This window comes from Caloenas nicobarica, chromosome 2 (genome assembly GCF_036013445.1).
Source record: "Caloenas nicobarica isolate bCalNic1 chromosome 2, bCalNic1.hap1, whole genome shotgun sequence".
NCBI lineage: Eukaryota > Metazoa > Chordata > Aves > Columbiformes > Columbidae > Caloenas > Caloenas nicobarica.
The window spans coordinates 111688885-111701930 of NC_088246.1; the positions used below are offsets into that span (position 1 = coordinate 111688885).

A 13046-nucleotide genomic window follows, 5' to 3' on the forward strand; every position below is an offset into this window, starting at 1 on the left:
AACCAACCAAGCTCACTGGTGAAAATTTTTAACATATTTTACAGGTGCAGCTGGGATAACATCATATACTTTTATTTGGCTGACTTGAAGTAAAAGGACATCCAATAATTGAAAGTATTTTTATTTAAATACTTTTCAAACAAAAAATGTATTGCAATTTAAGAACATTTTATAAGTTATAAAACAACCTTTGACAGAAGATAAAACCCAGTCTCTCTTTTTTCTCATTTTCTTTGTTTGCTTTTAAGCAAGTGAGTTAATTGCTTTATACTCATTTTACAGTTTTCTAATAGAGGTATGGAAGAGTATTGAGAAATAGAACATTTAAGATACTATTTGGCACCATCACATGAACGGGTCTCTACAAAGGCAGCCAGAAGTCTTTATGTCATTCACAGCTGCCTGAAGGGGAGAGATGTCCCCGTGAATTTTACTAGCTCAGTCTAATGTCTTCCAGTGACGACTCTGAGCTAATATTATTCTCCACCTTCTGCTGTCCTGTGTTGCCCCATCAGCACAACCCTAGGCTGCCTGGTGGATGCACTCTCATTCAACTTCTGCCCAGAATGGCTATTTTTCTGGACATGCCCAGCAGTAGCCACACACTCATGCTTTCCACCTCAGTGAATGAGTGCGATCCCTTTGTTCTCAAGAATCGGGTATACTGTTATACCCAACCTAGTAGCTCGGGTTAGATAAAATGAAGCTGGCAGGCCAAACCCATGGTGTGGCCTCCCTCCGGCCATAAAAAAGAATTAGTCTAGAAGAAATGCTTTAGAGTAAAGGTAACGCAAGGTAAAGCTGTAGCAGTGTGCCTCCCTTCATTGATAAGACCAACGGCAGAATACGGTTTGCCTCTATTTCATTGCTTACGTTTAGGCAATTTTGTCTCCCCTAGTCATTAATAAAAGCTGTAAATTAGTGCATTGTTGTACAGCCCTGGAGGAAAAAAGGCAGAGCACGTGAGAAGAGTGGTCCCATGCCAAGATGAAGGACAATTATAGGATTAGCTGGAACTCTTCCTAGCCTGTCTTAATCCCTTACACAATGGTGAAGTCATGGGCATATAGTTGAGCTGCAGAGCACTACCAAGATAGTGGATCACCTTCTGGCTCTAAAACCTGATCATCTGATGTTAGGTTAGAAAGCTCTACATGTTACTCTACCGAGCAAGGTAAAATTGTGTTAGTGCCTCCAGGATACTTCTTTTTTTCACAGAGAGACCGAGAGATTAATTTCACAAGACTGCTGAGGTGAGGAGACTTGTAGTGATGAAGCCATTTCGCTAGCCCTGACATTTCAAAGAAGAACTTGAAGGCCTCTTTGCAAGCTGCACTTAGACTTGCATCCTACGCCTCGGCAGCACTTCAGCAGCTAGCCCAACAAGGGGCTCAATGCATCTTTTATTTATTTCTCAAAGTGAATTATCTCAATTGGATTAGTGAGCATTAAGATATTAATCTCTGTTGATTAAAATTCTTTGAAACATAGCTTGTACTGGAAATGAGAATGCATCAAAACCCTGAGAGCTGAAACCAAGTCTAACTTGAGTGACATGGGACAGTGCTGAACGCTTGTAGGTTGAGGTCCTCTTTGATGATGCTAACATTGCTAATCTGGGGACATCTTTACTAAATGATTGCAAAGGGTCTTTCCTTCTCTTTCCTGAAGAAAAACATGAATTTTTTTTCCCTAAGGGCTCATCCTCTGCTACACATAATGGAGTAGTAGCAACTTATTAATTCTGGTTAGATGTCTAGAAACCTGAAATCTATTTTAATGACTAGAAGGGTTCACTAACTTGAAAGATTAACAGCAGTTCTAAATTACGATGTTTTGGGTTTTTTCTCATTAATACTATGTAAAAGAAAAAAATCTACTCTATCCAACAAGAGATACTAGAATTACACTGGAAGCCAAAGTAAAACAACAGAATATATAATAACGTCTATGTACCATAAGCACAGGTCCCAGGTTTTCTGGGTAAACATGATTAAGAAAAGATCTCTCTAGATGGGGAAGGACACCATTTATAGGTTTTAAAAGCTGAGACTACAATTAGCTAGAGGTAGGGAAGGGTTTCATATAGCAATGTTTCTCCCTCTCACTTATAAAATGTGGTTTCTTTCTTTCTTTCTTTCTTTGCTTCTTTGTTTGTTTGTTTGTTTGTTTCTTTCTTTCTTTCGAAAGGTTAAATGAAATCTTAGTCACCAGGATGCTTACAAACACTTTGGCACAACTCCTAAGGAGCCCTAATGCCAGTATCCTGAATTAATTCCAATGTAGGTAATTGGCTTATTACATTTAGAAGCAGTTTCAATTAGATAGATTGTTCTTCCATTTATACTAAATACAAATGTGCAGTTTGTGACATGTTAGAGTCACTGTGTTTCACCTCTGCAATATCCAGAATGGGTGATTTGAATCTTAAATAGTTTAAATTTATCTCTGTTTATCAGAGGGTTCTTCTGCATGAAAACGACTCACAATTTGCAAAATGTGTAAGAGCAAGTTTCCTAATAGTTTTGTGTCAAAAAAATACCCTTTTTATTCTAAGAACAGGTGGCAAGTCCATTGCGAATTTCACACAGTTTTTATGTTGCTGGAATTTCCTATTAAGTTTTTGTTTGCTTCTTGCCATATGTTTTTAGTAAGAAGTCTTCAGACAGGGCTTTATTTGGCTTTTTTTCTTGGATGTCTAATGTCTAACAGAAACAAATCATCAGGTGGACCTCAAGAAGATCTAGTTCAACATAAAGACTTCTGTTTTTTGTTTGTTACGGAAATATATTTGTATCTGGTTTAGAAATGTTTCTTGAATGCTTACCAAGGCTGCATATCCTGAGCAAGGACCAAGCTTTGACCCAGTGACCAAGCACATGCACATGACTGCTCAAAGCTGGGCCCACACAGTCTCTCTTGAGAAGAACAACTCTTTCCTGCTAAATTTTATCTTATAACAGGGAACATTTTGTAGCCAACCAGCAGCAAGGACGTGTTCCCTTTCTGTCAGAAGACCTTTGTATGGTTCTCCTCACTGTCACATAGACCCCAATACTTTTTAAGCATGAAAAGTCAGAGCCATCAAGAGTTTTGCAGCAATGCAGAAGTGAGTGTCATGTAGCATGTCGACCGCAGGTCCCGTCAAACAAGCAAAGGAAAAGCTAAGCCACCACCGTGTTCTTTCTTTTTCCCTATGCAGATACAGCCCTGCTGGTCCTGAGAGGGAAACATCGTGCAGGAGGAGTGTGAGATGGCTGTCAGGACAGCACCATGCTCCTGAGGGAGAAGATGGTGGTGAGAGGCTGTTTCAGCTGTTTCAGTTGTGCTAAGGTGTGTGTGCAGGCACAGGGGCTATTTACCCATCCATGGCTGACCTTCATTCCTCTGTTTGTGTCACATCCATTCCGTTGTAGTCAACCTCATCTTCTTTCAAAAAAAGGTCTTTTGTGTGCTTATTAACACTATTAGCACTGGCTGTTTTCTAATTCTGGATAATAATTGCAAAACTCTAATTACTGTAATTACTATGCTCCTGGGGTGAGATTTTATTTTTTTATAGTTATTTCTCGTGATTTTTTTTTTGTAAACACTTTGTTATATTAAAAGCATGACAATCATGAGTCCTTGCAGCACATTTATGTAATCAACCACCTCCACTGAATTTCATCAGTGCATTTCACCATTTATTAATTAGATATTACTAAATTTCTTCTGCCTCAAGCAAAAACAAGGAATGGGAGAGAAAGTGACTACTGACAAATGACAAATGATGTGACATGCCAAGTTTGATTCTGCCAACCAAGTATTAGTTGCAGCCCAACAAGAGCAAAGATGGAGGTGACAGCTAGATGGCACAATTGAATATACCCTAACTCTTCCCTGCACAGCTCTTTAGGGAGGAAATAAATGTTTCCATGTGTGCAAACATGGAAACACTTAAAGAAGCAACCTGAGACTTTGGCAGGTACATAAAGACCTTGATCCAGTTCCCATTGCTTTCCACAGAAGGACCCAGCTCTGTCTTTTGCAGTCTGTACTCCAGAGCAGTCTCTTGGAGTAAGCACGATGTTCTCTCGTGTCTGTTTTCTTATCATCCCTACACTGGTGGGATAAAGAGGTTTTTTTTTCTTCTGGAATAATCCACTGTCTTATGTTAAGTGTCTCAGGGAAAGATGTTGCCTGAAATTTCACTACCATGTTCAGTTGTTCTACCACTTACAAACATGAGCATGGAGGCCTCTTGCATTAATCTAAACCAAAACACATTATTTTGAAATAGCTCATGGTCACGCTGGTATGTTTTTATGAGTCTTGGTTTTGATTTTTAATTGTTTGTGTGTGGTTTGGAAAATGTAGATATATTATACCATTGATTACTTGTCATTCCCTTTTTGAGAACTTCGTTGCAGTTAGAAAGTTGTTGACCCCAGCGTGAAGAAGACAGAGAATTTTTTTTGAAGGCTGCTTCAAGGGCTGCTTATTTGTTTAGGTTTTTTGTACAAGTTCTTATGTCAGCCTAGGCCAATCTTAACTAAAAACCACTCCATCATCTGTTATCAAAGAACTGTTCATGCAACTCAGCAATGATTTTTCTAAATGACTGTGAGACCTCATTTAGGGTTTTAATAAACAGTCACATTCTAATGAGGTCTTCATAAAACTGACTAAATATGTTTAGAAATCATTAGCTTAAATTACCAGTACAAAAGTCTCCTTAGGGAACCCTGCAGATTTTGTGATAAGACTTCTGGCAGATGGATTAGTATAACAGCACAAGCGAATTCTGAATTTCCACACAAGCAGTGTAAATGTGAGTCACTGGGTAACGGGCTACCAGATAAAGAGCTAAATGTCCCTCAGGTGGGTTCATTAAAGAGAGAAAACAATCAAAACACATTTCTGTGCCATTTAAATACCAGGTGCACAGCAGTCTGCAGGTGCCAGAAACACTGACAAGGGTCCCTTGCTGGAACACACAAGAGCTTAAAGGGATGCACGGTTTTGACAAGCGTGCCTCAGATAATGACAGATATTGGCAGATGTACATGGACCCTGCTGGAGGGTAACGCAGGGACTGAGTCATTTGCAGCAGGTGCTTGCATTAGGGACAGCCTCATGGTGATTCCTCCATCCGCAATTAAAACGGTCCTGATGCATAATGCTCCAGGGCAAGAAGCAAGTTCCTAGCACTGATTTAATGACTATCCAGCCAGTCCTGGTAAACAAATACCCATACGCCCCCTCAATGATTAATTCATGAAGGACATACACTGTGTGGCAAACATGTTAAATAGATATTCCTCTTTCCTGAAAATAAAAAGGAATTTTCCTTCATGGCTTACAATGGGTCAAGAGGGTTAAAAATAAAAATAATAAACCCCTATAAATCTTACACCAGTGACAGCAACCGAAATAGAAAACCTCAAGGTTGGGAAGGTTGTAAGGTTTGCCCTGCAGGAATGCTACCAAAAGGTCCATTAAAATCATTACTAATTAAGGTGGCACACAACTTGTGTTCGAGGTTGCAGGACAGATGGTGTGTTTGTAATACGCCTCCTTGTTGCTGATGGTCCCAGCTCTGGGAGCAGGACAGAGACACCAATGGAGGAGTGACTGCGTTGTTCTGTGGCTCCTACGATCTCATTTCCATTAAAAGCTCATTTCAGTTTCTGCTCTCTGATCTCACCTATGTTGGCCTCCAGAGAAAGCGAGAACAAAGTCATTTCTACCACTGCCAGAAACCACAAAGCTGCAGATCTTGTATCCCGCTAGGACTCTTGCACCCTGAAGAAATCTCCGCAGCAGCACGAAGTGTTGCTCAGAGCTGAGGGAACGTGCTGGGTACCTGAATATTCTGAGTTGAGGCCGCCAATGCTGGCACCAAGACTGACGTCTCCCTGGATGATACCTGACAGTTCACTCTAATTGATGCTTTCAAATATTGACTTTAGGAAAACAGTATGTGGTTTCACACAGTATGCTATTTCTGTTCTAAGGCTTGTTTATCCATACCCTGAAAACATGCCTTTTTAAGTTGGGTATTTGGGTACTCAGGACTGTGTATAAAGCTTTAATGAAGAGGTTTGCTGGAGAGCTTCCTCTTCTTACAAATTCATCCATTTTGAACTGATATGTGACTATCCAACTATTTCTACCTTCTTCCTCACTCAAGGGATTGAATTTTTAAAGCAGCCTCCATGACCCTTTTTTGTCTCTGCAATTAGTTGTACGTGTGTTCCTGCAGCAGGTGTTAATTGCAGTCAAAAATCCCGTCTTTTTTATATCTAAAAATAATACTGGCACCCGATCTGTTGGCAGGCTTGGGCACACAGATATCTAAACGTTAGGATTTATATTAACAATCGACAAAGGACATAAAGAAGAATAAATTGAGATTGTAAAACTGAACTCGCTAAAAAGGAGGCAAGATCCAACACTTCGACTCACACCACATAAACAGCCCTCACTCTCCTCACGCCAGTGCCACAGGGCAGAGGGGTATCAGCATGAAATTAAAAACATCTCTTAAAACCATGTGGCTCACACTAAGATACGTGCACTTGACTCCTTGTTTCAACACTTCGATTTACAGTAATTGCAGCAGCTGCAATAAAAGCACTGTTTTTTTTTCATTCCAAATGAAAGCTATATGCCCAGTTCCCAAGCACATCTTCTACAAAAAAAAATCCCAAATGAGAACTAAGATACCAGTGCATAGACAAAGCAGTAAATTAAAAGACTCAGTTATTGATGGTTGTGAGAAACAAAGAAAATGGTTACGTTCAATACTTGTTGAAAATACAATTAGCCATAATGACTTGAGTAGGAGGCCTACTTTAGAAGTTACCACGCAAAGGAAAGTGCACAGTTATCAACCAGGTAACTTGAGCTCTCCTTTACTACTCAGCTTCTGAAGACCTCCTGGTCAACAAATTTAATGTACAAATGAATAAAGCTAATTTTTTCTGTTTTAGTCCAGAGGCTTATAGGAAGGAAAACCCAAACAAATCATGTTGATTTAGACTAATATACTATGAAGAAGGTGCAATTTCATAGTTTAACTACTTTCCTCAGAAATGTGTTTCGGAATTACTCCTCCTCAGCCTTCTTTAAAAAAGAGATGACCTTGTTCTGTAATCAGTTCCCTAGTTTCCCTTAATAGAAATGGCATGTCTGAGATATATACAAAGATAGGACGCTCTCCCTCTTTGGCAGTCTCTGCTGGCTGTGCTGTACAGGAAGCCACTTTATCAGTTACTTTTTCATTGTGCTAATGTTATCAAAGACAAGCATCCAAAGCATGTTTAAAAATAATTGATAATGAACCTCTTAGCAGAGGCAGTCATAAATATTTTATGTGCTATACTCAGTATATAAGCATCTTGTTGGTCTGCTATTTAATTTCCAAAAGCAAACACCTTGGAAGTCTTTCATCTTTTTAAGTACAAAAATCACTTACCCTTCCCACTTCTACGAGATTAGTAACCATGATTATGCTGGCTGTGTTTTCATGCCATACCATTCTCCAAAAGTCATATATTGTCTCCTGCATTGGTCCTGAAACAATAAATCAAAGGAAAGGTTACTTTCTGAGAGTCTCATGACTGGAAGCTTGTCTCTGGGGAACTTTGAGAAATCGTGACTATACACATATATTCATTTCACTATCATCATATTTTTCATTTAGGGTCAATTTCTTTTCTGTCATCCCACCTATCTGCATTTAAGTATTTTTCGCCTGAAATAGTGCGCTGAAAGAAAGTTAGTTCTCCGGCATTTAGGTATTTATCTCTGTAATACCCAGAAGTGGAATTACAAAAAATGGATAACATTACTCTTCTCTTAACAATTGGATGATAACCTAGGGAAGGTGTATTTGGAATGAAATGAGCCTCAATGGATTATGTGGCCTTTCCTGGTTTCTAATATTTTTCTTAGTATTCGCTATCCATCAAATTATTTCAGCTCCTAAATTGTACTTCCCGAAGTGAGACAGAAGTTATCGTTTTTTTGCTGCAGTATATCACTTCGCAGAACGGCGGGGAAAGTGGTAAAGAACCCCGGCATTGCAGTGCTCTCCCCAGCAACCTGTGTGCTTTTGTAGATGAAGACATGGGGCTTCCTCTAGCGCCGTGCTAAAGCTGGGTACCAGCCCCCAGGAGATGTTACAGAAATCTAAAATGCCGAGAACGACCACGTCATTTTGCATCTGCCTGGTCTTGCCTATTTCCAGCCTATATGTCTTACCCATGACGTACGGTGTGCCACCCTGGTTTTAAACCACTGCTTTAAAACCACTGAGCCAAAAATAAACAAATGTAAATTACTATCAGGTACTATAATCTTAACATCCATACTGAATACATTACTGAACTGCCATACCCCAGTAAGCAATTAGTGGCTTATTAGAGGAATGCTTTAAATCAGCTAATTGGAGGACAAATGGATAATGTATTGGCCTAAGAGCTCCTCTAGTGAAGAAGCCAACACTATTAAAGCATTACAAAACCATACATTGACAGGTTTGGGTAGTTTGGCACCCATGATTTGGTACTTTGAGCTCCCTTTGAAAATAAAATTTTACCACTGAAAGTCAAGCACTTAGTGAAAAATGTAGTAATGTATTATTACTATATTATCCTGGCAGCGAGGTTGGACTAGATGATCTTTGAAGGTCCCTTCCAACACAAAGCATTGTATGACTCTATGACTTTGTGATTCTATGACATTATATGCAAGGCAAAACCAGCTCACTAGGCAAATATCATCACAGTTATGACATAACTTACTTAGAACTCAAGTTTAACAAAAAGGATGGTAATAATCTAAAACTTTTTATTTAAAAAAATTCTATTTTCAGCATTTTCAAAGCATAATTTTATCATCCATAATTTGCATAGGCCATTTAAAGAAGTTATGTATTCTCTTCCTTACTTTCTCTGCTTTTAAAAATGGTGCATATATAGTTAGTATCACAGGTTTCCCTATAGTCACTCATTATTTGCTTGCTTTGGTAGTTCATATAACAGGAGAAAAAGCCATTTAAAACAACAGGAATCTATGACTGTTACAACACAAGAAATGTCAGAAGGTCTCAGAGTAGAAGTAACAGCAGAATAAAAACTACAGTTTCTGAAATTACCAAATTCAAGCTGACATTGTGGCTGCAAAACTGGACACCTCTTTTTTTTTTGTCTCTTAATTTACAGCACGCAACAGTTGATACTTCCGTGAGATTTCATTTTGAAGTATGACAATAGTTAAATCTCTCTCTACCTTATGGAAATTTCCTTCTACTTTTTTTTTTTTTTTTTCCTACAGACACCATAATTTGTCTTGTGATTTGAAGATTCCTACATTTCAGATCCTGAAATCACAAATTACAAATGGGGAGAGATCCCAAACACTAATTTCTTCCTAAAGATTTTGTCATCCTTTATAAAGAAAAACAAGGATAATAAATTATGAAAAATATATATTTAGGAAAAAAGTAATAGCATTTTTCAGGCCAGAGAAAGAGCTGCGCTCTGACAAGTCTTTCAAGTTTGATTTCATGTGTTCTTCTAGAAGAAATCTCCTATTCTGCAGTGCTGAGTAGGCTCTTCTCAATCTTACTACCCAAATGATAAGACAATCACAATTAAAAGTGCTTGACAGGATTTCCTGCTTTCTTCAAGTATTCTCAAGTGTTTCCTTGCTTTTCCTCTCAAATTCTTACATTTAGCCTCCAAACTTCTTTCACATTCAGGACCCTGAATGGAAAAAAAAAAATCCGAAAACCTACCTTAAAGTCTCAGAAAGTAATTCTTTTCTACCCCATTTTTCTTTTCTTCTTGACATTTTTCAAATTATTTTCTGACATATGAATAAATTATTACTTGTCTCCAGCCACAATTGAAAAGCCTTAGAGGCTGGGTAGGGTTGGAGGATTTATTGTCATGAAGAACTGAACAATTTGATTCCAGAGACTTGTGGTAGAGAGAAAAAGAGCCTATAATTGCTCTTAAGCATCAACTTAACAGATGTGTGCACAATAGGCTGGAAGGTTATTCTCAGCAGTTGCCCCCTTGCCGGAGGAGCAGGTCTGAAGAGAAGGTACCGTGCTGCCTAACAGTAAGCCTGTGGTGTATCCCATTAGCTACACAATACAGTAGCTGGTATCAAAGATTTCTGCTGTGAAAAAAAGAAATCAACACCATACTGCAACCAAAGGATGAAAAGCAAAGGAAAATAAGAAAAAGAAATCAAGCCTCCAAACCTTAAGCTAATTAAACGCATTATTGAAAAAACTCAACAGAAATGGTTGGTTGTATGTATCACAACCATTAGTTGTATTACCAGTAGCTGTTAGTTGCTGCCCTGGAAATGCAAACATATTAGGAAATGGAAAAATCACACAGCTTTTAAGAATGGTTTAAACTCTTAAGAAGCTGCTTCTGTACACGGAGCTTTCTAGAGCCTCTATTTCTGCTTGTTATTGTGAGACCAGTTCTAACAACTGGTATTACTGCTCGGGTATTCGATCAATTTGAATGTGATAAACTAGCCCAGAAACCAGGAAAAAGTGTTCAGATGGAGGTCAGAAAGCAAACACACAGAGACACAAGTAAAACCTGAATCCTGAAATGTCCCCAGCACTTACTCAGATGTAACTTGTAAATCTATGGGTCATTTTTCAATTTCTAGAAAAGCAAGCAGCTTAAACAAGGAAACTTTTTCTAGCATAGAACGTCAAATCCATGAGCTAATGTTTGGTCCACCTGAGACCAAATTCAGTAACAGATATTAAAGCTAGAAATGTACAGAAAATGAACAGATACCTTTAAGCTGTCCCCCAGGGACAGAGCATGGGCAGCGGTAGCCGTGAGCATGTCTTGATGGAGGCAGCAGACTGACAAAATGCAGAACTTAAACGCAGTAGTGAAATTCTGTCTTGAAAAGAGTGCAATAAACCTCCTTCCAGTGAGTAGATGTATTCACCTGGTGTCAGGAGGTGGTTATAAAATGGTTCCCTCACCTAATGGTTACTGCAGTTTCTAGTAGCAGTGACAACTGCCTTCACTTTTTCCTGAAGCAAAACTTGCTGTTTGCTGTTGTGCCTGCCTGCAACTTGACCGGTCAAAGACAACTAGCTAATAGTTGCATAGAGGGAGCTGCATTTTAGCACTCATTATTTACTGTGTATAATCCCTTCAAAATGAACTTGAGATACAGCTATTTTTTCTTATTAACAGATATGGCTGCATGGCCAAAAAAGCACCAAAAAGCAATGATTTCTTTTGCAAGTACACTGTCTAAAAACCCCAAACCCATCATGTTGCAAAAATTGTTCAAAATACACGTGAAAGCATAAAAACAGAGATTAAAAAAAAAAAAATCACTGGGAGAACAGAATACAAGCTAATAGTTTAGAAGTTCAATAATGCTCTTTTTTCTAATGAACCCCTTAAGCAGGACAGACTACCTGTTAGTAGGTTAATTTACAGAGAATTTCACAGGTGGAAGCAAAATTACAGGGTGACTAGTGCTCTGCCAGTCCAGTCTTCTGATAATCCATAAGTCCATGCTATTGGCTCTTTTCACCATGCTAGAATTTGGAGTTAAGAACAAAACTCCCCTTCAGAAAGAAGTTACATAAAAAACCTGCAGTTAAATGTCATTTTAAACTATAAATATCACTGACTGCAGGCAAGGGAACATCTCCCTTAACTAAAATAAATTTTCTCCCTACTCAGTAAGGCAATGCGCCCAAGGTTTTATCAATGGGATTTTGCAGGTGCATCATTATGTGATCAGGTTTTCATGAGCATTCAGTTCTGTCAGCCTCCCAGTTACCTCACGGAAAGTTCTTCAGTGGTCAGCAGCTCTGCAAACCTGGACACCTCTTTGTGTGACCAGGTGTAGCCTAAGGACTGTAAGAGTAGGTCCTACTTTTTTTATAAAATAAAATAAAATAAAATAAAATAAAATAAAATAAAATAAAATGTCTTGATCTTTGTATCTAAAATAGTCAGCATACTATAAAGAAAAGTTATAGGTCCCAGTTGTGCTGATTTAATAAAAAAAAATCACATCAACTAGCATGTTAAACTGCTAGTTCAGTATTTTATTGTCATTCCATCGCTACTGTCACGCAAGAGTACAGCTGTATCTCGGCTCATCTCTGCCCTCCCCAAATGAGCTGGTTTCTGTATCAAGATACTTCGAAGATCTGATCAGTTGCCGATAATCTGAGCTGTCAAGAGCAGTCTTTACCATATGCTTGTTGAATAGGTATGGTGGCAAGTATTTAACTTTCACTCTTTCCAGGAGTTCTTAAGGGTTTAGTGCCTCCATGGAGGTAGGCGAAGTCCAGAACAAAGCTCTGCTTCAGGCACTAATCATGCAGTCTTTCTGCAATAGCTTCTTTCAAAATAGGTTTACACATTTGTTTTCTACCATAACATATAGACTTAAATTGACTTTAAGAGCTTACACAAGAGTCTGTTTTTATAGGCACAGTACGTATGCCTTTCTAAAAACTGTGAATAATTTTTAAGTCTGAGATAAAACTGTGATCAAGAAATCACTAAACCATATGGGCCCACCACTCATCAATAGCTATCTGAATACATATAGATCAGTCTTTCGGATTTTAAGGTGTCAAGAAAACAGCTATGAAAAAGAATCAGCTCATATAACCTGGATACTTCTAATGTTTTTTAAATAAAGTCCTCCCAAGTCTGTTCCAGGAACCAAAACAACATTGAGGCTAAAACATACACCAGTGCCATGCACTTCTTCACTTCTACTGGTGTCTCTTACAGTCCTGTAAGAATTAGTCCTAAAAGGCAACAGATGTTTGTACTGGCAGAACTTGGCCATAAATGCTTCAGTGTTATTTATTAATTGCTGGTTTCTAGCTGCCATACTTCAGCATTAATTATCATTTGTCTCTTCTGCATATCGCAGCCCCAGACATTTTGTGCACTAAAGAATCTCAATGAAATTCAACAAAAACCCAGTAATGAGCTGAAAAAAAACACTTTCTCACTTCTATCACT

General features: G+C 38.5%; 1 protein-coding gene across 7 annotated transcripts in view; it reads right to left on the reverse strand.

Moving 5' to 3' along the window:
• The window catches only part of PTPRM (protein tyrosine phosphatase receptor type M), a 472021-nt gene that overhangs the window by 26314 nt on the left and 432661 nt on the right, over window positions 1-13046 (reverse strand). For all 7 annotated transcript variants that reach the window (XM_065629988.1, XM_065629983.1, XM_065629982.1 and 4 more), the window contains one exon: window positions 7463-7560. In XM_065629988.1, coding sequence (XP_065486060.1) covers window positions 7463-7560 — 98 coding nt within the window. The remainder of the gene's footprint in view (window positions 1-7462; window positions 7561-13046) is intronic.